The 27,074-nt window shown below is 47.5% G+C and overlaps 1 protein-coding gene across 6 annotated transcripts; it reads left to right on the forward strand.

Moving 5' to 3' along the window:
• Positions 1-10: 10 nt before the first annotated feature.
• Positions 11-26,854, forward strand: HEPH (hephaestin). 6 transcript variants are annotated; one of them, XM_039572121.1, is made up of 21 exons: positions 14-193; positions 3,372-3,568; positions 5,691-5,935; positions 6,383-6,595; positions 7,176-7,355; positions 7,701-7,955; positions 8,464-8,632; positions 9,796-9,935; positions 10,730-10,861; positions 10,964-11,175; positions 12,826-12,976; positions 13,295-13,507; positions 13,850-14,060; positions 14,325-14,464; positions 15,362-15,493; positions 16,386-16,492; positions 17,242-17,464; positions 18,865-19,004; positions 19,379-19,541; positions 20,231-20,263; positions 21,774-26,854. In XM_039572121.1, the coding sequence occupies exons 2-21, from the start codon at positions 3,408-3,410 to the stop codon at positions 22,010-22,012; spliced, it is 3,459 nt and encodes a 1,152-aa protein (XP_039428055.1). In that variant the 5' UTR covers positions 14-193; positions 3,372-3,407; the 3' UTR covers positions 22,013-26,854. The 6 variants fall into 6 exon arrangements, with proteins under 6 accessions (XP_039428059.1, XP_039428058.1, XP_039428055.1 ...); XM_039572122.1 differs by lacking the exon at positions 14-193 and adding an exon at positions 402-566; XM_010402711.4 differs by lacking the exon at positions 14-193 and adding an exon at positions 574-833.
• The last annotated feature ends 220 nt before the right edge of the window (positions 26,855-27,074 follow it).

A 27,074-nucleotide genomic window follows, 5' to 3' on the forward strand; every position in this document is an offset into this window, starting at 1 on the left:
GGAGCAGCCGCTGATTGGCAGGAACCACCAAGCCCCGCCCCTCGCCCCGGCGGCCGCGAGCGTGACTCTTGTTGTGCTCCCGGGGGAGCGAGCGGCCGCGTGACGTCACCGAACGCATTTAAAGGGGCCGCAACCGCCGCCGCAGGTCCCCGGGGAGTACGCGCCCGGTGCCGTCGTCGGTCCCGCCCAGCAGGTGGGTGCCGCTGGCCACGTGCCGCAGCCCTGCGTGCGCCTCCTCCCCCCTTCCCGGCGCTCCCCGCACCGGGGGCTGAGCCCTGGGTGGGGCGGGCAGGTGCACGCCGCGGATTGGGCTCCGCGTGCGCGGCCGGGGCGCGGCCCGGATGAGGCGCGGCTGGGCCGGGGCGCTCCCGCAGGTGCGGGGCGGAGCAGCCCGGCCCACCCTGTGGGCGGGAGCGGGAGCGGTCGGCGCTGCGGGGCCGGACCGGGCTGGGCTCGGGCTTGGTTAGTCCTCGAAGGCAGCGCCCCTTTGTCCCAGCCGGGCTGGTTCCCGCCGGCGCTTCCCCGTCCCGCTCTGCAGCCCCGCCGCGCCGCCTCCCGCTCCGCACGTAAGGGATGAGCCGTCCGTTCTCCTGCCTTCCTTCGGTGCTTTCCTCTCGCTCTCGGGCTGCGGTTTCTCTGCAGTCGGGTGTCGGGGAACATCCCTGCATCGTCCGCTTGGATCAAATGGGAGTTGGATCCCACCAACCTGCCTGAAAACTGATTTCCGTTCATTCGTGATTCCTGTGCTGTCGGGGACCCGGTAAAGGGCAGTCCTGGGGGAGGATTCTGCTGTAAAGTGCAAGGTTCAGGGATGGATGTAATATAAAATTCGGGTTGGTTTTGGTTTTCTTCCTTGTTTTGTCTTTTTTTTTTTTCTTAATCAAGGCAATTGTTAATATCAAAGAAAAACTGAAAAAGCCCCAAATTTTGAAACGAATTTAGCTACCTTCACCTTGCACTAGTCGAGTAACTAAATGGTGATTAGTTCCTCTGAAGGGAATGTGAGCACCGACTTTGTGTCATCTGCTACATCTGCATTCAGGGATAGTTTTTGCTGTTCCCTACAATTACCCCAGAGATGTGTGCGATGTTGTGGTCAAACTCAAGGCAGAGTCCAGGTGGGACTCTAGTAAAGCTTTAGCAAGGCTGTCCCAAAGGCTTGTCCTTGATTCTTCAATGGCAGAGCGAACCGCTGAGCAAACCACAGAGCGCTTGGAATGCCACGACTCGTGGCTGTGTGTCCCTCCCCTGAGGGGTGCGGGGATGCTGCCGTGCGGAGGTTCTGGGCGCTGAGCAGGGATCCTCACGCAGGCATAGTGGGCTGGCATGGGGGGGCTTGTCTCCACGGGCAGTTTTCAGAACCAGCTTTGAGAGCTGCTGTTCTCCCGTGGTGTGGTACTGCTTGCACAAGCCATCGAGATATGAGAGCACACAAAGACCAGCCTGCTCTGGCTGCCGGGGCTCGGCGGCTCCCGGGCCTTGAGGAGGCCACCCTGTGCGCCGGAAGCTCCCGCGTACTTTGCCCTGAGTTGACACGAAGGCCATAGCTTGGGCTGAGTCAGGAGCATCCCGCTGCCCTTCCCTCGAGGTGTGTGTTGGCAGGGTGGCAGGTTTCAGGCTGAGGACTGGTGCTGGTGTTTCTTTCTACATTGCTGTCACCACTGCCTTTTGCTGCTCTGCTGTGTGAAACAGCACAGGTACGGCTTTCCAAACTCTTTCCTTTGAGTCCTTTTTGGCACAGAGTGAGTCAAAAAAGGTATTTTAGCTCCCTGTGAACAGGAGCAGGTCCTGGAGCAGCAGCAGCAGGGAATAAGGTTGGTGACGGAGTGGTGTATAGAGGTGGGCACGAGCCAGCGTGCTGCTGTTTTTCCCGCACTGCTGAAGCTGCAGGGAAGGGGCTGTTCTGTATCTCAGTTTCATCAGGTGTATGACCAGGAGCTTCTGAAGGGGACTGGCTGGTGGAGCCAGTGGAGCAGATCTATGCTGTGTTGATGGATCCAAAACATCTCAGATTTAGAGATCCCTACAGCTCCCTTCTGAGAAAGGAGGGGAAGAAGGTGTCTCCAAGCTTTGTCCAATTTAATGACTACTTGGAAACAGCAATACTTGATTATCATTAGCTTCTGAGAATAGCACAGTGTGTTTGGAAATCAAGAAGTGAAGCTTTGGAAGGTGCCTAGTCCATTGCCATGTACCGGGGTTGAATCATGTCTGTTGGGTATCAGACGCTATTAGAGGTTTCAAAGTAGCTCTGTGTGACACTGTGCTGATTGAAAGCTTACAGAATATCCAGCTTTGCTGCAGACAAACCTTATCCATTCATGTTGCTGTTATAAAGACAGTAAAAATAAATAATGACAGTCTCTTTATGGAAAACCTTTTCCATGGTGTTGTGTCACCACCCCTTTCTGTATGAAAAGGAAGACTGATTCTTTTGAGTTTTCTTGCTAGGTCGTGTTTCTCATTCTCTTGCTTTCTGTTTCTCTCTGCTATTCTGAGTTGCTGTTATATGTCTCAAGAGCTATATTTCAACATCTGGTTTAGGTGCAGTTTGTTTGTTGGCTACATTCAGCTTTGTTAAGGGTATCATTGGGTGAGACCTTTCATAGTCATTTTCACGTGATTTTTCAATTCAGTTTAATCCTTCCTTATCTTTTGGTGTAATTCTACTGCCCCACATTGCATCAGCTTCTCCTTCATACAAATGGTTCTTTGAGCCTGTGTTTACAGAACTGTATTTGATGATTTCGGACAGTTTTCCTAACTTTTTCCCAACTCTCTTTAGAGTATTTCTGATGCTTATTCCCAACAAGCTTGGTGTCAATTGGAAGTTTTATAAGTAAGCTACTTAGTGATCAAAATTATGGGGAAAATAATGGAACAGAAAGGAAAAACTTTGTGCAGCTCATTTGAGATGTACCCCTGGGTTACAGATAGCTGCTCCCTAAGAGCCATCTTTAAAGAAGTTACAATTTAGAATTTTTTAATGGTGACTAAATTGTACTTCCTCAGGTAACTTAGAATAGAGAGATCTTGGTGGCAGTTTAAAATATACAGATCATTGCTCAGGACTATTTCCTTGAGCTTTGTATGTGGACCTGTAAGATGATTTGGAATTTGAGCGGTAGCAAAAAAATGGTTAATTAAACTATTATGAGAGCACCACATTTGGTGTTGGGGACTCATTACCAAGGCATGATCCCCATCCACCTTGTGTGTTAATTTTGTTACAGAGTGATTTCCTTCTTGAATATTTGAATAATGATCCCAATAGGACTTACACCTGATTTCTTCATACTTTCTCAAAATGTCCAGCACCTTCAAACCAAATGGTCATATTCTGTTTCATTGTTTTTGTTTTTCCCAAATAGGTGTAGCCTCCAAAAACACCTTGCCTTCAGGCTGCAATGGGATCAGTCTGGTGCTTGCTACTCTGCATCCCCATGCTGTCACCCACGTTTGCTGGGGGTGTCACCCGAGTCTATTACCTGGGGATCCATGAGGTGAACTGGAACTATGCTCCAGTGGGGAGGAATGTGCTCGCTAACCAGAGTATTGCACATGACCGGTACGTTTGCTTCTAACAGAATTTATTCTGGGAAGGGCTTTAAGCTGTCATTTGATGAGTAATTTCATGCAGGTATTTTGGGGCATCTGAGCAAGCAAGAGACACAGTCCCATAGATTCTGATCTTTATGAGCTTAATGTTTAACTTGTTTTATGCTCCTGTGATAAAACCTGTGTCAGTGGTAAAAGGGATGGTTAGTCTGGAGTGTCCAGAGCCCGTACACTGGAGAGAAGTGTATGGAAAACAAACATGGAACAGAAAATACAGCAGATACAGAACAGATTGTTCTAATATAGTCCAGATTTTGCAATGCTCTACCCCGGAGTTTCATTTTGCTTAGTTCCAGCTGGTGATCAGCTTGTTTATCTTGAAGCATGATGACTTTTCATCTTTGTATAAATGGCTTCACAGAGCCAGCCTGTTTTTGTTTCAGTGGAATTTCAAGCCTTAGACTTAATGGGACCTTCCTGCATGGGATTTTAGGGGCTGTTTGAAAAACATTTTTGTTTTTCTTGCTAAAGTAAATCTGGAAACAGCAATAATTGTTTCGAGTCACTACATAAACAGTGTTTTGGGTTTAGCTTTAAAAACATCAAACCTTTTTTTTTGGTCGGTGTTTTTTTCTGTGTGTGGTTTGTTTTGTTTTTCAGTAGCTTTCCATAGCATTTTAAAGGCATTTGTGCTTTTTTTCCCTGCCCTCATTTCCTGCGGCAAATAGCTGGTATTTCTTGACCTGCTCTCAGTCCTTTATCCCTCCGTAATAGCTAACACTCAGGTTCAGACACCTCTTCCAGAAACAGCACAGTGGGAACAGGCAGGGTGTGCAGAAACATCAAGGTCTGCCATTTTAGCATGGAAAAGTCTCTGTTCTCTGGAGATGCTGTATAGATGTGAATTAGTTCACAGGAAACCCCCCAAAATTCAGGATTAATAAATATGTTACCACTGACTCCTGAAGTGATGATAACGAAGTGGAATTTGTTTGGTTTCTCTCATAATATGTGAAGAGAAGGAAATGAAATTTAGGGCCATTGAACTTAAAAGCAATTTAAAAACTGTTGTCATGGCAAACAATTAGCTAATGGGACCTATTTGTACAATGATTGTAGAAATGAAATTGCTGGCAATTAGAAAGGGATTTGATGTTGGTTGATTGATAGTACCTCTATCAAAATATCTCAAGGAGTTTTTTTTGTTGGGAAGAAGTGGACTGTGTGGGGAAAAAGAGGCACATCTGTAAAACAAAGTGTGAATTGTCCTTAACACTTTGGTGATAATGGCTGTGGGGCTGACTTGGCAAAGGGCTGAACTCTGGATTGTATAACCAGAGCCAAACCCTGCCTGTTTTTGAATGATGAGGTCAATGCTTAATATTTGGGTCTCAACTGTTCATTCTCTGAGATGGGCATTAGAGTTTACCTCCCTTCAGGGCTGCTCTATTGCTGCAGGTGTTTGATCCAAAGGGGGAAGTGAGGGGAGTGACCTTGGCTCTCGTTTAGGCTGGTTCCACTAATACCTGGACTGTGATTCATCTCTTATCTATTAAGAATTACCCATAAAGAGCAAATACGCTTGAGAGTTAAACTTTAGTACCTGTATGAGGTTTTAACTCTGGAAGCTGGTTACCTGCTGGGCACGTACCTGCCTGACTCATCTGTCACTCTGGAAGGAATTTGGAAACTCAAGTAGAAAATCATCTTTCAGACTTCAAATTTTGGCCAGAGAGCTTAAGAGACTTCCTCACCCCACTCCACCTGCCTTGTGACTTAGCTGGAAATGGCACAAAGGAATTGAAGTGAGTTTTGAAGAGCCCAGTGAAGGCTGAAGGAGGCATGAGACGTGTCCTTCCTGTGACACCCACATGGGATTGTCTGGGAAGTACTGTCCTTCCCATTTCTTGTTTGCAGGGCGCAGTTCAGGGGTGAATTTTTTGTCTGCTGGTGAAGAGCTGGGGTTGAGGTCGTGCCCATACATGGGTGACTTAGAGCATCCCAGGGTTCTCTAATGCAAAGGCTTTTGGCTGTACCCGGGAGAGTGGAGTGCCACCATCACTCTGCTGCAGTATTGACCAGCTGCTGTATATAATGATGACTCATAGTGCCTTTCCCTTTGAATTCAACAGCCAGGCCTCAGCATTCCTGCAGTCTGGGAAAGATAGGGTGGGAAGCATGTACAAGAAATCTGTCTATAAGCAATACACGGACTCCACGTACACCACTGAGATCCCCAAACCTGGCTGGCTGGGGTTCCTTGGACCTGTCATCCGAGCAGAAGTGGGGGATACCATTAAAGTACACCTAAAAAATTTTGCTACTCGACCGTATACAATCCATCCTCACGGTGTTTTCTACGAAAAGGACTCTGAAGGTAAATGAGCTACTGCCATCATGGAGACAGATTTTTCTCACTGGGAACTTAGAAGTATGCATGGACGAGAACTGTCCATAAAGCCCCAGCTGGAAAGCAACTGCGTTTGGGTGTTGGGTTAGTAGGGTCATGGGGCTGGAGTCTTGACCTTGGCCCAGGTTTCTTGATTTTAGAACCTCCAAAACACTGATCAGCTAGAGGTTGTAGAGAGACTGTGGGGGCACAGTGCAGAATTGAAGGCAAAGCAGCACTAGGCAGAATGGAAATAATCCTGCTGACTCTGTGCTGACCTGTTTACTGGGCAAATTGCCTCAGTGCATCTTTGAGGAAGTGATGATTCAACACTATTTCAACGTTGGGATGGAGAGTCTCAGCTCAGTATAAGGTTACATGTGTGGGCATCTTGGCTCTTCTTGAATGGATGTTGTGATTGCTCAATTGTTCTAGGATCCCTGTATCCTGATATGTCCCCCCAGGATCAGAAGAAGGATGATGCTGTTTTCCCAGGAAGGAATTACACTTATACTTGGACTGTCCCTGAAGATCACAGTCCAACTGCTGATGACCCAAACTGCTTGACCTGGATCTACCACTCTCATATTGATGCACCAAGGGATATTGCATCGGGATTAATTGGGCCATTACTTACATGTAAAAAAGGTAAAAACACCAAGAGAAAGCAGCTGAGGACTGCAGTTCCATAATGTAAAGGTTTTGTGGTGACATGAATAAGGATAGGATGTGAAGATACTCTGGTGTGCAGTTCCCAGCTTCAGGGGGAAGCTTGGTTAGAGGGGACAGAGAGGACCTGGGTTCTAGCTGGATTCTGGTCACTGCATTGTCTTTATTCCTTAGTGGTTGGGCAGGTGTGCTTGCTGGCCTCTTGATCCGAGAGAGCTGCTTGAATCCATGTCAAAAGCAAGACCCTTGTCAAAGATCTAGTTTGTGTATGCAAAACATGGTGACTGGTTGGTTTCAGCTGGAGTGAGAAGACTGAAGGTGTTGTGGTTGAGCCATGCAGTGGCAGAGCTGCTTGGGAGAGAACTGTATTGGCAGGGATATACTGGAAAAGGGTGAGCTCGCCCTCTGGAGTGAGCTGTGAGGATGGTGGGAAAGCATCTGTTTTCTCCAACTCATGTGACAAGACTTACTCTGCTACTGCTGTTTTAATCTCTTGCCTGATTTATGATTTCCTGCATGAGTGATTTTCTGCATTCGTTCCTTTCTCCTTTCACTTCAGGAATACTGACTGGCAGCTCTCAAAGACGCAAGGATGTGGATGTTGATTTCTTTCTGATGTTCAGTGTGGTGGATGAGAACCTAAGCTGGTACCTGGATGAGAACATAGCATCATTCTGCACAGATCCTGGCTCTGTAGACAAAGAAGATGAGGAATTTCAGGAGAGCAACAAAATGCATGGTCAGTGTCACCTCTGTGAGGCCACTGTCTCTCTGCTGAGACACTCGGGAGTATCAGTGCTCCAGGATCTGCTCTGAGATCACGTGCTGAGCAAATGATATCTCAGGGACAGGGCAATGGCTCCAGGAAACAGAAGTATTGCTTTGATTTTATCTTTGCCTTGAATGAGCTTTTATACCCTTTGTTTTAGGAATGAGCTGTGGTACTGGGCTCTCCAAAGCAGAAGAGGAGGAGGAGGAGTTCTGGTTAGGTCCATCCTCCTATCGTGTCTGTGCTGTCACCTGCTGGCAGGAGCTCTGAAGGCCCCTTTTCTGCTCTCTAATTTTGCCTTGCTTGGTTTTGCAGCTATTAACGGTTATGTGTTTGGCAACCTCCCTGAACTGACGATGTGTGCTGGGGATGATGTTTCATGGCACCTCTTTGGGATGGGCAATGAAATTGATGTTCACACGGCCTACTTCCATGGAGAGGCACTCAATATCCGAGGCCACAGGACAGATGTGGCCAGCCTCTTCCCAGCCACTTTTGTTACAGCAGATATGATCCCCAGTAACCCTGGGAGATGGCTGCTGAGCTGCCAGGTCAATGATCACCTACAAGGTAAGGCAGAGGGTGGAATATATCCTGGACTCTATGTCCTCTGTTTTTGATGTATGTGATGTACACTGTGGTAGGGAACAGTGCCTTGGGCATGAAAAATGTCCCCAGATGAGTGGGTGATTCCTTTACTTGTAAAAATTGAAGTGGGCTGGTTACTAATGTGCAGGGCAGCTTTGGTGGGGGTGACTTGTACCACGGTGTGATGTTCCATGTTTGGTACAGCTGAAAGCTGAGATGAGGCAGTGCCTTAGGAGTTCTGGTCCCTGTAAGAGGCACTTGCATGATAGATCTGAAAACAGCAGAAGGCTCAAGTCACTCTCTCTCCATACTTCCATAGCATCCAATATCTAAGGTTGAAAGTTCTGCTCACTGACAAAAAACTCCTTGCTGTGGAATTACTTGCCTTCTCCCATCCATGTGCCTTTTGGGACAGCAGAGGGAAGGTGGGACTGCCCGTTAGGCTGGCTGGAGGGGCTAATGCGAGTGTCCTCCTTCATGTCATGGACAGCTGGGATGGGGGCACTCTATGAAGTCCGGCCGTGTTCTCGGCAAGCTCCGGCACCCACCCTGAAAGGGAGAGTTCGGAAATACTACATAGCTGCTAAGGAAGTGCAGTGGGACTACGGACCCTCGGGGCTTGACCAGATCAGCGGGGAGCAGCTCAGCGATGCAGGCAGGTAAGTGAGAGGCTGATGGGCTTGGGCAGTGTTTGGGGAGTCTGGCCTGGATCAGGAAGGCTGCTCAGGAAAATGTGGAATTTCTTTTCAAAATACATGCTTGCTACTCACATGGAGTCCATTTTCTGGGAAGGCTGACCACCCCATCTAGAAAGGGAGGCTGCTGTAGCTAGACTGCACTGAGAGCAGTATAGGTACCGTGGGGCCCTCCCGTGAGAGTGCTGTGTGGCACAGCTGTACCCACAGGCAGCAGGAGTCCCAGCAGATGTACAGCGTGAGCTGCTGTGTTTGTCTCTGGTCTTCATTTCTGCTTGCTGTGCCTGACCTAGGAACAGACTGATCTATTTGAGAAATGATTCAAAAAGCCCCTGGTGCAGCAGACACAGGGTGGCACAGCTGGCCTGCAGATGGGCCTCAGGTTGGTGTTGCTGCAGGAAGCAATTTCGAGGAAATCAGATGCGAGGACTTGGATGGCAGCCCTCCATCCCATGGTTAGATGACTGTGGTAGCAGTTGAGAGGCTTCCCATTCAGGCTTTGGCTAACTGAAAGAGAGATTATTCTCCTTCCACAGAGGTTACTTCCCTTCCCTAGCAATCTGTTGGAGAGGATATACCTTATTCAGATGGAGAAGAGGAAATGCAAAGTGGTTAATTATTTACCCAATGCCATACAGCAAGTCTTGTAGACCTTAGACCTGTGAGCTGGCCTTGTAACTGCACTGTCTCTCCTGCAAAGCTTGTTACTTATATTTGGTGAGGGTGGTAGTGAAGGAAATAAATACTTTTACAGCTGTTTAGTTTAGTTGTGATTGTGGCTGTCCCCTGGGCTGTCCCCAGCTTCTGAAGAGGTTGGAGTTTTAGCTCTGTCTTCCCACTGACTGCACTGCAGTTTTGTTCAGTCCTTCGCACATCTTGTGTAGTGATGCTGATCACAGCCTGGGAAAGGGCTGTGTGCCACAGGTGCTCCCTGAACACCTGGGTAGATGAGTCTGTAAGGGGAAAAAAGCTTTGCAGAGTCAAAGTTGTACTTGTTCCAAACTAGAGGTGCTGTCCTTGTCTGAAATACTGCTTGATTTGGAGATGCTGATGGCCTTGCCAGAGGAAGCAGGGGAACAGGACTGATTTTTCTATGAAATGACTTGACATATGCTTTTTGCATTTAGTCCTGCTGAGCAGTATTTCAAGCGTAGCCTCTACCGAATTGGGGGTGTCTATTGGAAGGCAAAGTATGTGGAATATACTGATGAGAGCTTCCGTGAGGAAAAGCAGCAATCAGAAGAAGAGAAACACCTTGGAATACTTGGTGAGAATCATCCAGGAACACAAATCCTCTGTCAGTGTCTGTGAGAAGGATGCTGGGAGTGCCAGGTGGCTGTACCTGCCGGCTCATTTTGAGGGGCAGGGAGGGGCACAAGAGGTGCTTCACAACAGTCACATGTGAGAGCAAAGGGAGCAGGCTGAGGTGCGGGGTGGTAGAATGGACAGAATGACTTCAGGAGTCATTCTGAAGGTGTTCTAGAGGTAAGGGCTGAGGTATAGTATGTGTGACTAGAGCTAAAAAGGGCACAGCGATAGCTTCTGGTTATGTGTTTTTGACTGAGCCCCTTCAAGGCATGCTGCAAACCCCATGTTCTCACAGAGAGCTTTCTCTCCTGAATGGGTGCTTGGGGACAGGCATGGTAAAGGCTCATAGGTCCTCTCTGGCTGGCTGGGTCATGGCCTTATAGACTCTGGTGGGCTTGGAACATTTCACACCTCTGAGGTACATGTTTTGGGAGGCTGAGGGGGCCTTGTGTTAAGTGGAGGAGAGACATGGGCCTTTCCTGAGGGCACTCCAGCACATCTGGCTGTTCTGTTGCTTCCCCTTGTGAGGGCGTGATGCCTCTCTGAGTGCTCCTGTAGACCCAAGCTGCTTTCAGACAATCGTTGTCAGCCCCTGCTCCCACTGAGCTCCCTTCAGCAGCAACAAGGCCAGGCCACCTGCTGCCTCTCATCTTTGGCCCCGCAGCTTGGGGGAAGGTGCCCTGTCTGCCTTGGTTTGCCTGATGGCCTGCAGAGATGCTCTGTTGCTGATGTGCTCTCTCTGCTATATTCTAGGTCCAGTGATCAAAGCTGAAGTTGGAGACACCATCCTGGTGACATTTTTTAACAAAGCCTCCTGGCCCTTCAGCATCCAGCCACATGGAGTGTTCTATGGGAAGGCGTCAGAAGGGACGTGGTACCATGATGGTTGGTAGATCTCTTTTCTTGAGTACACCCCCATCACCCTTCAGAGGTGTAGCCGAGTTTGTGCAGGGACTCAGGAATAACCCTGTAATCCCTGTTTTAAAGGCCTGTCCCAGAGTGGGGTTTCTGTGGCGCCGCTGCACAACTTCACGTACCGCTGGACTGTGCCAAGGCATGTGGGGCCCACATCCAGCGACCCTCCCTGCCTCACCTGGATGTACAGCTCGGCTGTGAATCCTATCAAAGACTCCAGCTCGGGCTTAGTGGGGCCTCTGCTCATCTGCAAGTCAGGCACTTTGGATGACAACAACAAGCAGGTAAAGGGGTTTTCCTGCCCCGTTCCTACCAGATTTTTGCTTTCATGTAGAGAGAGGCAGCATCAGCAAAACATTAATGAGCATAATGAAAACAAATGTGCAGTAGTGTAAGTCCAGGAGAGTTAAATCAAAGCCTTGTTGTTGGGCAAGTTAATGCTGGGACAGCTGGTGCCCAGGTCTTGCCTGAGAAAGGCCAGTAGTATTCTGGGCTCTCAAGAGTTGCCCTCAAAACAGTTCCTGAGCTCTGCTTTTAATTCCTAGAGAAACTTAGCTGGACAACTGTACCTTGGAATAGGTGTATATATAGGAATATAGGTAACTCTTTTCCTGAGGCTTGTGTAGCAGGCTGCTTTCAGAGAGGCACGTGGAGTAGTCATTGCAGTCCCAGAAACAGTGAAAAGACATTTTTGCTTACAGGTGTTCTGCTTGGCTGATACAATGCTTTGAGGTTTGGGTGAGCCTCATTTATTCTGCAAGAGAAGTTAATTTTCAAGCAGAGCTGACTACAAAAAACCATGTGAAAATCCATGTCAGTCTTATGCTTTTGCTGAAGAGGTGAAACCTGAAGGGCAGCCAGAATTTCCTCTTGGAATTTCACTCAGGGGTAGTCTATTCCTGGCAGTAAGTCTAGGGAAGCCAGTATATTGGTATCCCTGGGGAGGTACCAGACAGAGGAGCAGAGCCTTGCTGTGAAAGACAGCAGATGGCAAATCAAACCCCTGCTTCCATCCTGCAGCGTGGCTCGTGGAGCAGTGACAGATCTGGGGACTGCTGTCCCCAGAGCCTTCTGGGGGGAGTTTACATTCTGTGGGGGCACCATTTGACTGAATTAGGAATGCTGAAGAAATCAACATGCTACCCAGGGTAGAAATGTGGATCTGCTCAGCAAAGAGGATTGGGAATACACACAGCCCTCGAGGTGAAGGAGCTGTGATAATGATAAACATGGGCAGGTATTGGAAGGGTGTAAGCAAAAGAGACAGACCTTTGTAAGTGTAGGATGGGGAAAAATCACCTGAGGTGGCAATTCTGGCTCCACAATCTTAGGCAAACCTTTAATGAATGCTTAACTGTGGAAGGTGCATGGCCACTCTCCTGTACCCCTGTGCTGCAGCCTGGAAATTGCTCTCCTTCTCAGCAGGCTGGCTGCTTGTGTGCTGCTGGGGACAATGACACCAGTGGGAGAGTCTGGTCGCCATCACAGTGTTCTTTTAGCGGGGAAACACCACGCTTTGGAGTGCATTTCTTAGGAGAATTAGCACTCTCGAAGATTTAGGGTAATTAAAAAATCCCCAATCTAGGCCTGTGATAGTGTCGTCATCAGCCTGCCTTATGTCTGGGCTCTGGTCTTGGGTCTGGTTTGGACAGACACCTACATGCAGGTGTGGGGGAGGAAGGGGGCACTGACTTCATGGCCTTGGCTGAGTTTTGTTCACTTTATTCACATGAAAGATCGTGGAAAATGCACAAGTGGTGCTTTTTATGAAATAAAAGAGGAATGTTCAACATGAGTAAAGGGACAGAGTCCTGTCCCTCAATGAGCCACGTTTTAAAATAAAGGGAAATATGAGAGCCAAACAAAACAGTTCTAACTCTAAGGATAGTTAGTTGGTGCATTTTAGAAGTTAACAGCCATCATTGTAATTATAGAAAGGGATCGACAAAGAATTTTATCTTCTCTTCAACGTGTTTGACGAGAACCTCAGCTGGTATTTAAATGCCAACATAAAGTACTACTTGAGGATGGAAGAGACATCTGTGAAAAAGGATGATGCCTTTGAAGAATCCAACAGGATGCATGGTATGGTCAGATGCTGCTCTATGACAGCAGGGATGAACCTGCAAAGCACGGGCTGATGTTCACCTAAAGGCTGAGCTGGGGGCTGGACAAAGGGCTGTGTGGTGTTGGCCTGGAATCAAACCAGGCTGGAGGCACCGGGTGAGACATGGACAAGCAGCACAGCTGTCTGGAGAAGTGTGCTCTGAGTGTATTCAGGGGTCAATTACAAACAAGTTACCCTTCTTCTGACTGGGAGGCCTGTCCTATGAGGTGTATGCTCAAAATGAATCTCCTGGCTGACACCTGCCTGCAGAGAGTTAATTCCTTTCTCCTTTCCAGCCATCAATGGACTTATGTTTGGTAACTTGCCTGGGCTGAACGTGTGTGAAGGAGACAAGGTGTCCTGGCACCTCCTGGGCTTGGGCAGTGAAGCAGACGTGCATGGAGCTGTGTTTCAGGGGAACACCATACAGATGAACGGGATGCGGAGAGATTCAGCCAATCTGTTCCCCCACACCTTTGCCACTGCTTTCATGCAGCCTGATAACAGTGGTGAGTGCCTGCACAGCTGACTGGGTAGATGGAAGAGTCTCCCATTGTGGTATTTGCTCCTGTGGCTGATTCTCTAGCATGGTATGAACTCTTACAGGGTGTGCTGCACTTCAGGTGCTTATTGTGTAAGAAAGCTTCCTGAGATGATCTGTGTATAGAACTTTGTTGTGCCATTCCTGCTTGGTTTCTCCAATCACTCCTTTTAACCTTGGCCTGTGGCAGCCAAGCTCCCTAAACACCACAGAGATAACACCCAGCACATACTGACACCAGCCAGGGAAGCAGCTGTTTCCTGGAATCTTCAAAAGCAACTGATTTCCTTGTTCATCCTGCCTCCCTCAGGGTCTTTTGAGATCTACTGCCAGACGAGCAATCACTACCAGTCTGGGATGAGGGAACAGTACATCGTTTCCAAGTGTGGCAAGGCGGGCACTGCCTCTGCCCATCGGTACACGGGAGTGCGGACGTTCTACATTGCGGCGGAGGAGGTGGTGTGGGACTACGCGCCTGACCGCACCTGGGAGAGGGAACGGCATAACCACTCTGCACAGAGGTAGAGCCCATCTTCTGGGGAAGCCTGTGGCAGTGTCCTAGCAGACCCTGGTGGAGCCTGTTGGGTGTCTTGGCCACCCCGTAACCTGGTGCACATGTTGGTGGTGCTGCTGGTGGGAGCACAGCCCTCCACGTCATTACGCTCTCCTTTGCAGCCCACGCCAGCTCTGGGAAGCCCCTTCAGCTTGTGAACCCCCTGACACAAGTTAATTGTTTGTTCCCCATGAGGTTTTGGTTATCTCAGCACTCGTTCTGCATTTCTCAGCTATGCTGACGTGTTTCTGAACAACGAGAATGGACTGCTCGGCTCCAGGTACAAGAAAGCAGTTTACAGGGAGTACACGGATGGCACTTTCCAAACCCCCAAGGCCAGGATAAATGGTGATGAACACCTGGGGATACTGGGTAAGGATGTGTGCAGAGGGTTCACCTTCCTCTCACACAGCAATGGGACTGGGGCTCTAAAGCTGCAGTGGCTCACAGCTGTAATCTAAAGGCTCACTGGATATTTAGGCATCTGCTGTGTGTCTGAGTGCAGAGAAATTGGGACTGTCTCCAACTCACATCTGCCAGCTTTGGAGACAGAAGTTAGAAGGGTCCTGTGCCCAGCTTGCAGGAAAGCCTGGGCTTTCCCACTTGCCTTTGCACCAGTGTTCTGTTGTAGCTTGGGCAAAGCATGTTTCACAGCTGCATTTCTCTGACTATGGGACAGAAACAAGCACTGACTTCTGGAGAGGGGTCTGAGAAATGGATGGGAAAATCTGTAGCTGTGAGAAATGCTGCTGGGGTGAAAGCAGGCAGCCTTGGGAAGTGGAGGAGCATTTTGCAGTGACTAGTGGAGATCTGTGGAGACAAAACTCTCTGTTATGAACCCAAGGCTGTAAGTGGTGTCAGGGTAGCCAGGCTGAGGCAGAATCTGCCACTCAGAATAGGCTGCAGCTCTGGTTTGTGACACTGTCAGGCTCAGTTGAATATTACCACATGGTTTAAAATCAATAGTAAGGGGTGATCAACATGTGACATTTAGCATAGCAGTATTCAGAAATCAAGCGTTAGCTGTGCTGGGCCCAGCTGAAATGTGTAATCACCTTCATTGTCCTCATTGTGAAAATCAGTCCAGTTTTCTAAGACTTGGATTGGGACTGACATTGAATTCTCTTTTTGGGAGGTAGAGAAGAGGAACATCATAAATACTATAAGGTAATATTTCTGGGGAGAAGATGTTGAGAGAGGGGTGGGAATATCCCAGAAGATGAGCTGATGGATTTTGCTGATCTCAGAGTACATTCTTCCTGTCTCAAGGCCCTTTTCTGTGGGCGGAAGTGGGCGATATTCTCAATGTTGTGTTCAAGAACAACGCCTCACGGCCCTACTCCATCCATGCACACGGGGTGCTGGAGCAGCAGACTGGACATCCCCAAGCAGCAAACCCTGGTAGGTTTCTGTCTCTAGCTGCATTCCTGCGTGGGCTTGCACAGCTGATTTTAGCCCAGAGCCAGACTGGTTTCCTTAAGCAGCCTCAGATGTCCTGGTTTTGTTACAGTAGAGTGCTGGAACTGAACAGTGGCTCATCTTTCAGGTCCAGCATGGTTTTAGTGATAATATTTGTGTGGGAATGGCAGCCATCTGGGACATGTGTAGGACATTCTTTTGTGTGCAGCCTTATCCCCCCACACTGAGTGTGGTCGCTGTGTGAGAAGGGGAAGGTGATGGCAGGTCACAGCTCAGCCAGTCCTGGGATGGGGAAGCCTCTTCTTTGGGATGCATGAGCACAATAGTATGAAAATAGTATGAAATAGGAGAAACACACAATTGCTTGCTGGGATCTGGCTGAAATGACCCCTTTGTCTCATGATCCAGATGCCAATGTATTTAATTTTTGGTCCCCTCCAACTCGCCCAGACTGTCCAAGCCACAGTCAGGCTGTCAGCCAGATCCTGTCTTTGTGGAATGGCTGCTAATATGAAAAAGGGTGATTTTAAAACCCAGTTTGAATCAGCATCATAAATTCACTTCAAAGAGAAGAGACAATCATCTGAATGAGCTTCCATGGTCGTTCCATGATCATCTCCATGGTCAGGCCCAGTCTCGAAAGCGGCAGATAAAGCTGCATTGTGCTGGTACCAGACAGTGTGTTCATCCTGTGACCCCTCTGTCTTGCTCTGAGAGGGGAGCTGCTTTGTGTTTGGGGAAGGCAGATGCAGTATCTGACAAATAGAGAATTGAATTCGGGCTTTGGAGACAGGATTTTCTTTTTCCATTTGGTTTTGCTGCTGCTTAGTGAGTGGCTGTATCACCTGATGTATGGTGCTGCTTGGTCCCTCAGGTGACATTGTGACATACCGGTGGGAAATTCCCGAGAGATCTGGTCCAGGACCAAATGATTCAGCCTGTGTTCCTTGGATCTACTATTCCACGGTGGACCCAGTAAAGGTAAAACAGAAGTTATAACCAGGAAAGCCTAATTAGACCAATTTTTTACCCCGTTTAGAAAACAATGCGAGTGGGGTACAATTTGGAGATTGGCCCAGCCAAGAGGTGGAACAATCATCTGGTAACATATCCAGTCTTCTCCTTGGAGAGGAAGTCTTCTGAATTTTTCCTGTTGTTTGTCCTTATTTTATCCTAACAAACCTTTGTAAAACAATTCCACCGTCTTTCCTTGCTAGTAACCTTGCTCCAGTTATTTGTAGGATATTAGAACATCTCCCAGTTGGTCATGGTCTCTACTGGTGAGAGCCATAGGGCTAATCTAGAAAGGCAGAAATTGTCCAAAATAAACCTCATGAATAAAGCAGGAAGATTTGACCATTGCTAGAATTGTCATAGCACCGATTTCACAGGGCAACAACCTGGAGGATCCTGCAATAAACCATCACATTCAACCCAGAAATAATGGCCTTTTTATCTCAAGTTGCAGATGTTTTTGCAGTCACAGAGTGGAGAATATTTTGATACCATTCATATTTATGACTTTTGGATTTGCATTTAGAACAGCACGTATAATTCCTGTTCCTGTGCTTCAGTGGCTGGTGCTCTCCAGCAAGAATACTTGTGTGGCAGAACTGGTTGTTTTAAGTGGGGTGATACGGGAATAGAAAATGATGTCTGAAAGGCAAAAAACTGTGAGTTAAGGAGGGTGAGAAGGTCCTTGCCTCAGATCTCTCCTTCCTTCTGATTAGGATATGTACAGTGGTCTGATCGGGCCCCTGAAGGTCTGCCGGAGAGGGACCCTGCGATCCGGTGGGACCAGGAAGGATATAAAGAGGGAATTTGCTCTGCTCTTCCTGGTTTTTGATGAAAATCAGTCCTGGTACTTGGAGGAGAATGTGGAACGTTTCAGTAAGGGAAATCACGAGATCAACCTGCTGGATGAGAAATTTGTGGAAAGCAACAAAATGCACGGTAATGTTGGTGTTGATTCTGCCACTTCTCTAAGTGAGGAGCCTGACTTGTGGTGAATAGCCTCATCCTTTTCCATTATCAGTGGCACAAGCAGAATTAAACTGTCTGTTCTCAATATTGCAGCACACCTACAGCCCAAATCTTTGATCTGCAGTGAAGGCTGATCATTGTGGCTGTCCCTGTAAAGGAGGAATAGCAATATCCAGACCAGAGAGGTTAATCTCTGATGTGTCTGAGTGACTCAGAAAAGGAAATAAAATCGAACATGAAATTAACTTGTCAGACAGACTTAATTCTGTTTGTCTCAGAGACCATCAGAGTATGTTAGCCTTTAAATTAATTTTCTTAGCTATGTGGCTGCAAGATGTGGCTCCGTTGTTTTAGCTCATTATCAAAAAGCTATTTCTATCATAGAAGGATGAACACATTTGTTTGAATTAGTGTGTTTTTTATGTTAGTTTCTGTTCGTATTATATCTGGATCTGTCTAAAATACCCTCAGCAAAACAGGTCCCTTGACAGTTGTGGAGATAAGGATAGTGAGGAGTTGCATTTTGTGTACTGTCATTACTATTGGTTTTGTATGAGTGAGATAAAGACTCTCCAAATACGCGTCCATGAAGGTGTAGTTGTTAACCCAGTATTACAGCTAGCAGAACCAGCATGGTGAAGTTGGATACTTGTTTTAGGCTACACAAACTGCCCAGGGCAGAGCTGGGAGTAAAACCCTGATGCTCTGCCCTCAGACCCAGCCTCTTTCCATCTTATTCCCTCTGTTGTCATCTGAGCATGAAAGTCTCTGTTGTGTGTGTCATGGCAGTCAGCTCACCCCCTGTTTCAACCCCTTTCCTGCATGTGCAGTCACAGCAGGATTCCTTCCAGCTGTGCTACTTGAGAGATAAAGTCCTGCCATGCAGCGATTTTACAAGTGGTTGGAATGTGATGTGTGTGGCCAGCCTGAGGCACAGGACCACAGGGCTGCCCACTGGCAGGATTTACCCCTTTTCAATGTTTATCAAGGAAATTGCTCAGACATTTATGTGTATGTAGGTATATACATGTTTCTCCATCATTGGGTTGAAAAGGCCATTTTTATGCATTTTGACTTCTAGAAGCAACCACTTCTGCTGGCTGACTGCAGGTTTTCAGCAAAGGTAGTTTTTGAGATTTATTTGAGCTGAGCTACAGCATGGCCTTGAGTTCAAGTCACTTTTCCTGGCTGTGAGCATAGTGGATAAGTAGCTGAGCTGGGGGGACTGTCCTATGGGGGACACTAACTGCTGATACACTGGCTGCTGTATGAGCTTTATAACCTCTAATCTGCCACCTTCCTCTGAGGAGGTGCAGCACCCATACAATTTCACTAACAGCCTTTTCCCTTCCGTGTTATCCCCTGCACAGCAATCAATGGCAGGCTCTATGCCAACTTGCCTGGGCTGATCATGTACCAGGGAGAGTGGGTGAGCTGGTACCTGCTGGGAATGGGTCACGAGATTGATGTGCACACAGTCCATTTTCATGCTGAGACCTTCATATACAAGGTAAAAATATCTGCTGATGGTAAAGCAGGTACTGCCTACTGATACCAACACTTTTAACTTGACTTTGTATTTGAATGTTTTTTAATGACTCCACAGCAGCTTCACCCAGCTAGGAAAAGGATGTGGTTTTACACATCCCAGTCTGACTCCCTGAGCCTCTGTGTTGTGCTGAGATTCCAGCTTAATCCTTGTTAGGGTTAGGCCTTACCAGATTGTTTGCTTTCCAAGCTGCAGCCCTGGAGCTGCTTTTTGAAAGCTTTTTTTTTTTTTTTTGAGCTTTAAAAAGCTGAAGTGGTCCCCAGCTACACTGGCAGAATTTTCTTCCTGAGAAGATGCAGTGAGCACTGCAGCTAATGGTCTCCCTCCTCTGACAGAATGGCAAAAGCTACAGAGCAGATGTTGTGGATCTGTTCCCTGGGACCTTTGAAATGGTGGAGATGCTGGTTGGGAACCCTGGGACATGGCTGCTTCACTGTCATGTGTCTGACCATATCCATGCTGGGATGGAGATCCTCTTCACTGTCCTGCCTAGAACAGGTAGGGAGCTGTCACCATAAAACATCCAGCAGCACTTCCTGCTACTGCTGTGAAATTCTGAGTGTTTGTAGCTCACCTCTCTTACATACTATAAAAAGCCAGTTAATGGAGCAGATAATTACTTAAGTGTTATTAAATTATGATGTTCTCTTTAAATATGGTAATACGTGGAGCTGAAGTCAATAACAAATTGTTTTCTGGAGTTTACATTACCTGTGTTGTCATTCTGAGTTTGGTTTCTGGCTTGTGTCTGAATTGCGATGTTCAGCTCTCACCCAGTAATTGCTCTTACTAAGAACTGGAAGGTGCTCAGAGCCGAGTGACGCTCAGTACTGGGTTTGGCTGCAATGGAGCTGATGTGGTTTTAGATTTATTATCAAAACAGCGAATGTCCCAGTAGTTCAGCTGTGGGTGACCAGTGTCTGCCCAGTGTCAGGGCCATCTCTGTTTCTCCCTCAGCACTTTTCTTTTGAAGGCTGGAAAGGATTGTGCACTGGGACTGGGGCTGGCTCTGAAGCAGGTGATACAAAAATTCTCTTGTCTTATGTAGAGAGGGAAAACATTGACAGGACAAAGGACAGCCTCCTAGTCCTGGAAAAGCATGCTGCCTCTGGATCTGATCCTTGCCCTGTTCTGGGCTTTGCCTGCTCAGCCCAACACCTTCTTACCTTCCTTTTGTTTCCTTTCAGAGTCAGAGCTGGAAGTCGTGAGTGTCACCCCAGGTATGGTGTGTACAGCACTGCCAAACCCTGTCTGTGGGAAGGGGAGGGGGCAGATCCCTGAGCAACACAGAGGTTTGGATCTGTGCAAGGGGAGGGAAAGGCAGCGCCCGCAGCCTCTACTCTGCCAGCCTGGCAGTGCCTCAGTGTGAGGCCTTGCTTCAGTAGATAACAGGGAGGGCACCAGTCTGTCCTCTGGTGATAGAAATAAGGAAGTTGGGCTGGTTAGGCTTGTTTGCCTGTGTTAGGTGGAAAAGGTAAGTGACCTCGCACCCTGTTGTGCCTGCTATGAATGGATTCAGATTTGGAGTGTGAGCATAGGCAGAGGACAGTGTCTGGAATGGATTGTCCTCCATCTCTGGACTGTCAGTGACTCTGTGGTTTAGGGAAGTTTCACAATCATCTCTACAAGCTGAAGGGATGAAGTCAGCATGCAAACACGCACATCTGCCTTCTGCTCTCATGTTTCCCTGAGAAAAGAGCCCAAGTGTGTGCCCGGAGTTTTTTGGGCGTTGTAAAGAACAGATGTGAGAAGACATTTGGTTGAGCAGCACAGGGAGAAGGGGAGTAGTAGATATGATCCCTTTGAAATTTTCTGTGGTAGAAGTCTGAGTAACGTACATTGGTGGTTTGTTTTCCTGATTTCTCATCTTTTTTCACAATTCCCATTTTCCAGCTGCTGTGAAGAAATTCAGCTGAGCTGATTTGAGAGCCAGTTCAGGCCAGCTGCAAATGCAGCCACCTAACTACAGCTCAGCAGGCTTTCTCCACTGTTATTTCAGTCATTTTCACCCCAACATTTTCCTCACTCAACATGGCCATACCAGAAGAGGAGTAGGAAATGTGGGAGAGCAGTAGTGGCAATATTAAATAATTTGGTTTTATACCATATGGAGGTATCAGTTTGTGTATGCTCACCAGGCAGAAACCTTGGCCAATAGTTGTTGCCTGAGCAAACAGCCCCTTTTCTCAGGAGGTGGCTGCTGCCTCTGTGTGGAGGCACAAGCAAGCTCAGGATCTTGGTGACTCACCATGGGCATGGCTGAGCGCTCGGTGGTGTGTAGGACAGCAGCCACCGTAACAGGGAGTGTGGACTGGGGGAACTTGCAGCAGCCCCAGCCTGGACACTTGTTCTCATCTCTGGGCTGGGGACAGAAGTAGCTAGCTGTCAGGTTCTGGGGTGGAGCAGGTTAGGGAAGGAACCATCCATCTCAAATCTCTGTGTGGGCTCAGGGATGAGGGTCTGACAGATGGATGGCACTGGGGCCTCCTTTGAGTCATTGAATCACTGAGGTTGGAAAAGACCTCTAAGATCATTGAGTCCAACCAATAACTCAGCACTGTCATGTCTACCACTGAAACATGTCTCTAAGCTCCATATCTACACATCTTTTGAACACTTCCACTTTGATTGCATCAGGTTTTTCTTTTGCTCCTTTGTTGTATTTCTTGTAATGTTTCAGTTGTGGTATTGCTGGCTCTTGTTGAAAATACCTTTCTGGTTGTCTCTCAGGGTTGTCGCATGACGATGAGTCCCAGAAGATGATGCTTTTTGGATCTAAGGTGACCCAAGAGCAGATAGAGGCCACAGTCATCTCTCTGGCTGTTGTAGGAGTCCTGCTGCTCCTGGCTGCTGGTGTCCTCCTGGGAGCAGTCATCCATCTTGAGAAGCAAAAGAGGTTACGACGCAATCGGAGATCCATCCTGGATGATGGATTCAAACTCATGTCTCAAAAGAATTCTGGTCTCTGAAAGCCATGTACAAACATTGGGCTGTGTACTTGGAGCAGGGGCTGGATCCTTGTCCACAGCAAAGATTTTGGGGCATCATTTCAAATGTGCACTGTACTTCTAGAAGCTGAGGAGGGAAAGCTGGAGCCCTGACCTCTTCATGTATTCTCCTCAGCCCTCTGTAAAGAAAATATCTATCCAGGAGAGATCCAAGGACCCTTTGAACTGACTGAAGACAAGTAATGATTAAAAAAGGTCCTTCTGAAATACTCTCCTTCCCCAAGGAAGAGAGGAGACATTTTATTCTCTCCAGAACAGCTCCAGTTGGTCTTTTCTAGCAGAATAGCTTAGGCCAGATTCCAGTCTTGCTCCATTGCCAGAGCTGAGTTGGGAATTGTCTCCTAAGAAACTGTGAGCCATTAATGTAATTAATGTGAAGGAGAGGAAGATAATATTTTCAGTTTTGTGAATCAATGAAGAATACAGAAAAAAAATTGTTAATTTAGAGTTGGATTGCAGTTTTTTGATGATTAAGTGGGCAGACACAAATTCAGGGCACTGCATGTCACTGAGAACCCCATCAAGGACCATGATGAGCTGTGCCTCACTGTCAGCCTTGCTGTGACGCATCCTTTTGCTCTTTGCTGGGAGCCAAACTGGGATTGGGTGGTGGGACCAGAGTTCTGTAGCCCACCTGTGGGCTGTGGTGGCCGTCTTCCAGGATCAGCTGTGCTCACACGTATCACTGTAACATCACCCTTTGTGTGCCCACACATCCCACAGTCCCATCACCCTGTCGGTCAAGTACTGAGCCTTTCCCTATGAAATACCTGTCCAGCTCCCTCCCCTGAATCCCCATTACTCAAATGGATGCAGGTTAGTGCTTGTGTATTTCTGTGCCTGGTTTTAAAATGAAAAGAGCATAAAAGCGATCTGTTCTGGGTGGCTTTCAGAGGCAATTAAAGCAGCTAAATGGCTCTAATGACAAGGGACTGCTGGGGGCTCCTTAGGTATAACAGTACCATTTTCTTCAGAGCAGTGGTTATCACATACTTAATCATGTTCAATTCATATCAAGCCCCTACACATTTCCAGCTGCCTTTTCCTTTGGCAGCAAGGACAAAGCTCATTATTTTTCTTTCATTTCACTTCATTAGGCCTGGTGAGGGGCGGAGGGCTGTTGAATACTCTGAATATGGATGATCTTTGCTCAGATTTAAGCCTGGTTCAGCTGCTAATGCAAACCACAGGTTTCCAAACCCATCATTTGCAGGGAATTTTAGAAGCTATGTTATGAGAAATAAGAATGAAGAAGGAAGTCTTTATTTTATTTTTTCCCCCTTGGCTTGTTAAAAACTAGATAAAAAATGTTTGGGGTCTGCACTGAGACGAAGGAGTGAGTATAAATGTATTCCCTTGCTTCAGGGCAGCAGAACAGGGAAATCGCCCTTTCTGCAGCTCTGCGGCCTGGGCCCAGCCTGCACTTTGGATTCTGGCCCCAAGCAGGGCAGCAGAGAGCTGGGAGCTGGATTTCACACATTCCATAAACAGCAGGCTGCCAAAATTCCTCAAATGTAATGTTTTTTGGGCCAAGTGGAGCATCAGTGGCAGAGGTCTCTCCAGCAGGGGTTGTGAGGAACTCTGGGGGCAGGCTCGGGAGAAGCCTGTGGTGTGAGGGCTGTGTCCTGTGAGAACCTCCCCAAACTGAGAAAACTCAAGGGAAAGCTTTGGACAAAACAGAAACAGATCATTTTGCTAGAACCTTCTGTTGCCGCAAACTGACAAAGCAATTTATCAGCAAGTTCACAACTGCTTCTAAGCGGGAGTTGGCTCTCCCAGTCACTGTGCATGTGAGGAAGAGAAGGAGAGATCACAGAATCATAGAATATTCTGAGTTGGAAGGGACCCACAAGGATCATAGAGTCCAGCTCTTAGGTGAATAGCCCACACAGGGATTGAACCCTCAAACCCTGCATTACTAGCACCATGCTCTAACCAGCTGAGCTAGTCCAATAACCCTCTGCCATAAACCCAGCCCGCTTTACCCCGCACTGCCACTATGAGTTCAGAACATCATGGAAGAGCTGGTCTTGCCGGTTTTGTATGGGATAAATGTACGAAGCAGCTAATACTGCTGGTTGTAGTCACTTTAGGTAGTACTTTCTACCTGCAGTTTTAACATTGCTCTTCCTAGACCCCCATTAGCTGTGATGACATTTTAAAAACTTGACCCAGATGATCACCCACCTGTTTGAAGCCTTCTAGGCTATCTCAGGTGACTGCAAAGCAGAGTTACTCGTTACATGGCAGCAGCTGGCTGTTTGCAGCAGGTCTGGGATGGGGTCCCTGTAGTGTCACCCCACTCAGTGATGGGCAGGCAGTTGTGCCCTCAGCCATTGCCACGCTGGCGTGTGGCTCACGCTCCTGCTGACTCCCACTCCGACTGTGCATGGGAGACATGTGAGTCAAAAGCTGTTTGGTTGTGCACAGGGAAATATAAAGTGCTGTCTTTACATTTTTTTCTCAAAACACAAAAGTTAATGTGGCACTCCATAAAACAACTGACACAGTAATTGTCAGTGAAAGGGTTTGCTGGGCTCTAGCTGTAGTGCAGCCTCTAATTCTGAACTAAATTGCTTGGTGATCCAGACTGTCCATGCAGCCTGTTTGCAATTTTGTTGGCACAGCAAATTACAGGAGCGATGGCAAAGTCTGGAGTGATGTGCTCATAGGCTGCCTGGGGAGAGAAATTCTTGCACAACAGCTGCTAAAACAAGGGGATCTGCAAGGTAAAATCAGAGAATGGATCTGAGCAGAGGGAAAGCTGCCTCTGGCTTATTCATATATGGAGTCTGGGATATGGGATGTACAAATAAGGCAATGTGCACACATGAGGTACCAGACCTACTGCAGCACTCATCTTGGAAACAATCAATGAATTCAGTCACGGACTGTTCTGGGATGTGAGAAGAGCAGGACTGGGCATGTGATTGATCAAACAGCTATTGCTGAAATTAGCATTTATGGTGTTAAAAATCAAAGACAGCCTGTCTTGGAAATCTGTTTGTTTGTTAATTTGCTCTTATTTTGGGGAAAGTAAATCAGTTGCTCACCAGGTGCTTTATAAACCTAATGTCTATAAACCTAATGGTGTTCTTGAGAGACAGGCTTCATTCTGCATTCTTTAACTGTGGGAAGGATGGGCAAGTTGAAACAGTCACCTATCTCTGAAGAGACACAGGGAAACAGTAAAGGAGGAGTTCAGTCTGTTGGAAAAGGTGTGGGCCAAGGACTTGCTGTGTAAGAGACAGTTCAATGCGGGCTGTGCATGTCTAATAGGCACAGGAGAGAGAAATACTCTCTTATTCAGTGTCATCAAGCGTAGCAAAGAAATTACATCTTTCTTTGTGTATGTTGATCTGGGAAGCTTTGCAGTTTGTCTCTGTAAGGAGCTGACAGAAAACCCTGCCTATAGGACCTTCCTACTGGATCCTAATTTTTCATATTTAGGGATTATTTTCTTCAAAGGAAAGCTTTCCCTTTTAGAGGCAAGTGAAGAGCAGTCATCTTCTTTGGGTCAGGCTGACTTGCTTTGTGAGAAGCAAACAAGCACAAAGTAAAGCTGAGGATGGTAGTGAGCACACTGTGTCCCTGCCTGGCCATGGGCTCCTGCTGCTGGAGGCTGTGCTGGGATGGCCGTGGCTGTGAGGGATGGGGTCAGGTCGGCAGTGAGACGCTTCTATTCCCCATGTCACTGCCAAATGCAGGAAGGTCCTAAGCCAAACGTAACATGTGGAAGAGGCCACTGGTGTGGGTGCTCTGGTAGCTTCAGTTTCTCCAGGTTTGGTGTTTCTCTCCAGTCCTTTTGAAAACCTCCAGGTCATTGTGCTTTGGAGTCAGTGGGGCGAGGGACATACAGCCAGATTTGGACGGGCTTATCAAAACTGATCCTCTTGTACAAGGCTGAGCATGAGGATTGTGATTAGTCCAATTTGCACACTCTTGTTTTGTTAAACATCAAAAAACCCCAAAGAGTGAGAGCAGTGTGGGTGTGAGGAGGTGGCTGGTCAGCTGGTGAGCACTGCAGTGCTCCGGAAGGGCTGGAAGAACTTGTTAGTACTGCACTGAGCTAAAACAATCTTCAACCTCCTTTCATCAATACTCTGTGAATATACAGTACAACTCAGAAGGTTACAGCTGGCATGTGACCCCAGAAAATGTCCTTTCTGCTTCATTTTCTCAATGCAAAAGAAATAATTTTTCTTGGGAAGAGCTGCTGTTTGATTTATCTGCTCTATGGCCCAAATGTTCGAGATTGTGCTGCTATAAACCTGTGTGCAGATATTCATGGATACATGCACGTATTTGTACCAGCCCAGTGTACAATACCTTATTCCAAGGGCTTTACAACCACATGGGAGGGGCCTCATAGTTTGTAAGCTGTGCAGGAGGGGCCTTGTTGCCTGCTGCCAGCCCTGGAGCTGGCGGCTGGCTCCTGTCCTGCCCCAAGGTCTGGCCACACTCTTACACAGGTAGCTCGTGTAAAGCTGAGCAGTTAAAACTATTTCCTGCTGCTCAAGGCATGTCGTGCCTTTAAGTTGTAATCTCTTGTTTCACAAAAAAAGTAAATGCACGTTTCCTGACTGAAAGATTTTTCTTCAATAAAGCTGAAACAGGCATTCCAGCTTTACTTTCTGAGTATCTGAGGGGATTTATGTCAAAACTACCCCCTTTCTTTCAAAAGGTCTTCAGAATGGAAAATAGAAATTATCCTTTCAGTTCACAAAGCTGTTTTGACCAGAATGATTAATTTGATTTTCACAAGGTGTGACTGAAACTATTAAAAAAAAAAAATCAACCTTTTAGGCTGGGACTAGAGCCTACAGTAATTGAAGTTTGAGTTTGTCCCTTTCTCCAGTCATTGGCACAGACCCAAGGCAGCTGCCTGGGAAGTGCCGAAGAATGTCCTTAAGTGAAGCTGCTGCCCAAGTGCACGCTGCCCTCTCCATGTGAGCTCCTCCATCCACCTCTGTTGGAACCCAGAGTTCCAACACACCTCCCTGCCCGTCCTCACTCCCTCTGA

The sequence above is a fragment of the Corvus cornix genome, chromosome 4A (assembly GCF_000738735.6).
Source record: "Corvus cornix cornix isolate S_Up_H32 chromosome 4A, ASM73873v5, whole genome shotgun sequence".
Classification (NCBI taxonomy): Eukaryota; Metazoa; Chordata; class Aves; order Passeriformes; family Corvidae; genus Corvus; species Corvus cornix.

What these genes read in the sequence shown, in the direction of transcription:
- HEPH (XM_039572121.1), top strand. Translation starts at nt 3,408, where the DNA reads ATGGGATCAGTCTGGTGCTTGCTACTCTGCATCCCCATGCTGTCACCC. An exon ending in GGAGAGCAACAAAATGCATG is followed by an intron (nt 7,356 to 7,700) that starts GTCAGTGTCACC and finishes TTGGTTTTGCAG; the next exon opens with CTATTAACGGTTATGTGTTT. An exon ending in AGGGACGTGGTACCATGATG is followed by an intron (nt 10,862 to 10,963) that starts GTTGGTAGATCT and finishes CCTGTTTTAAAG; the next exon opens with GCCTGTCCCAGAGTGGGGTT.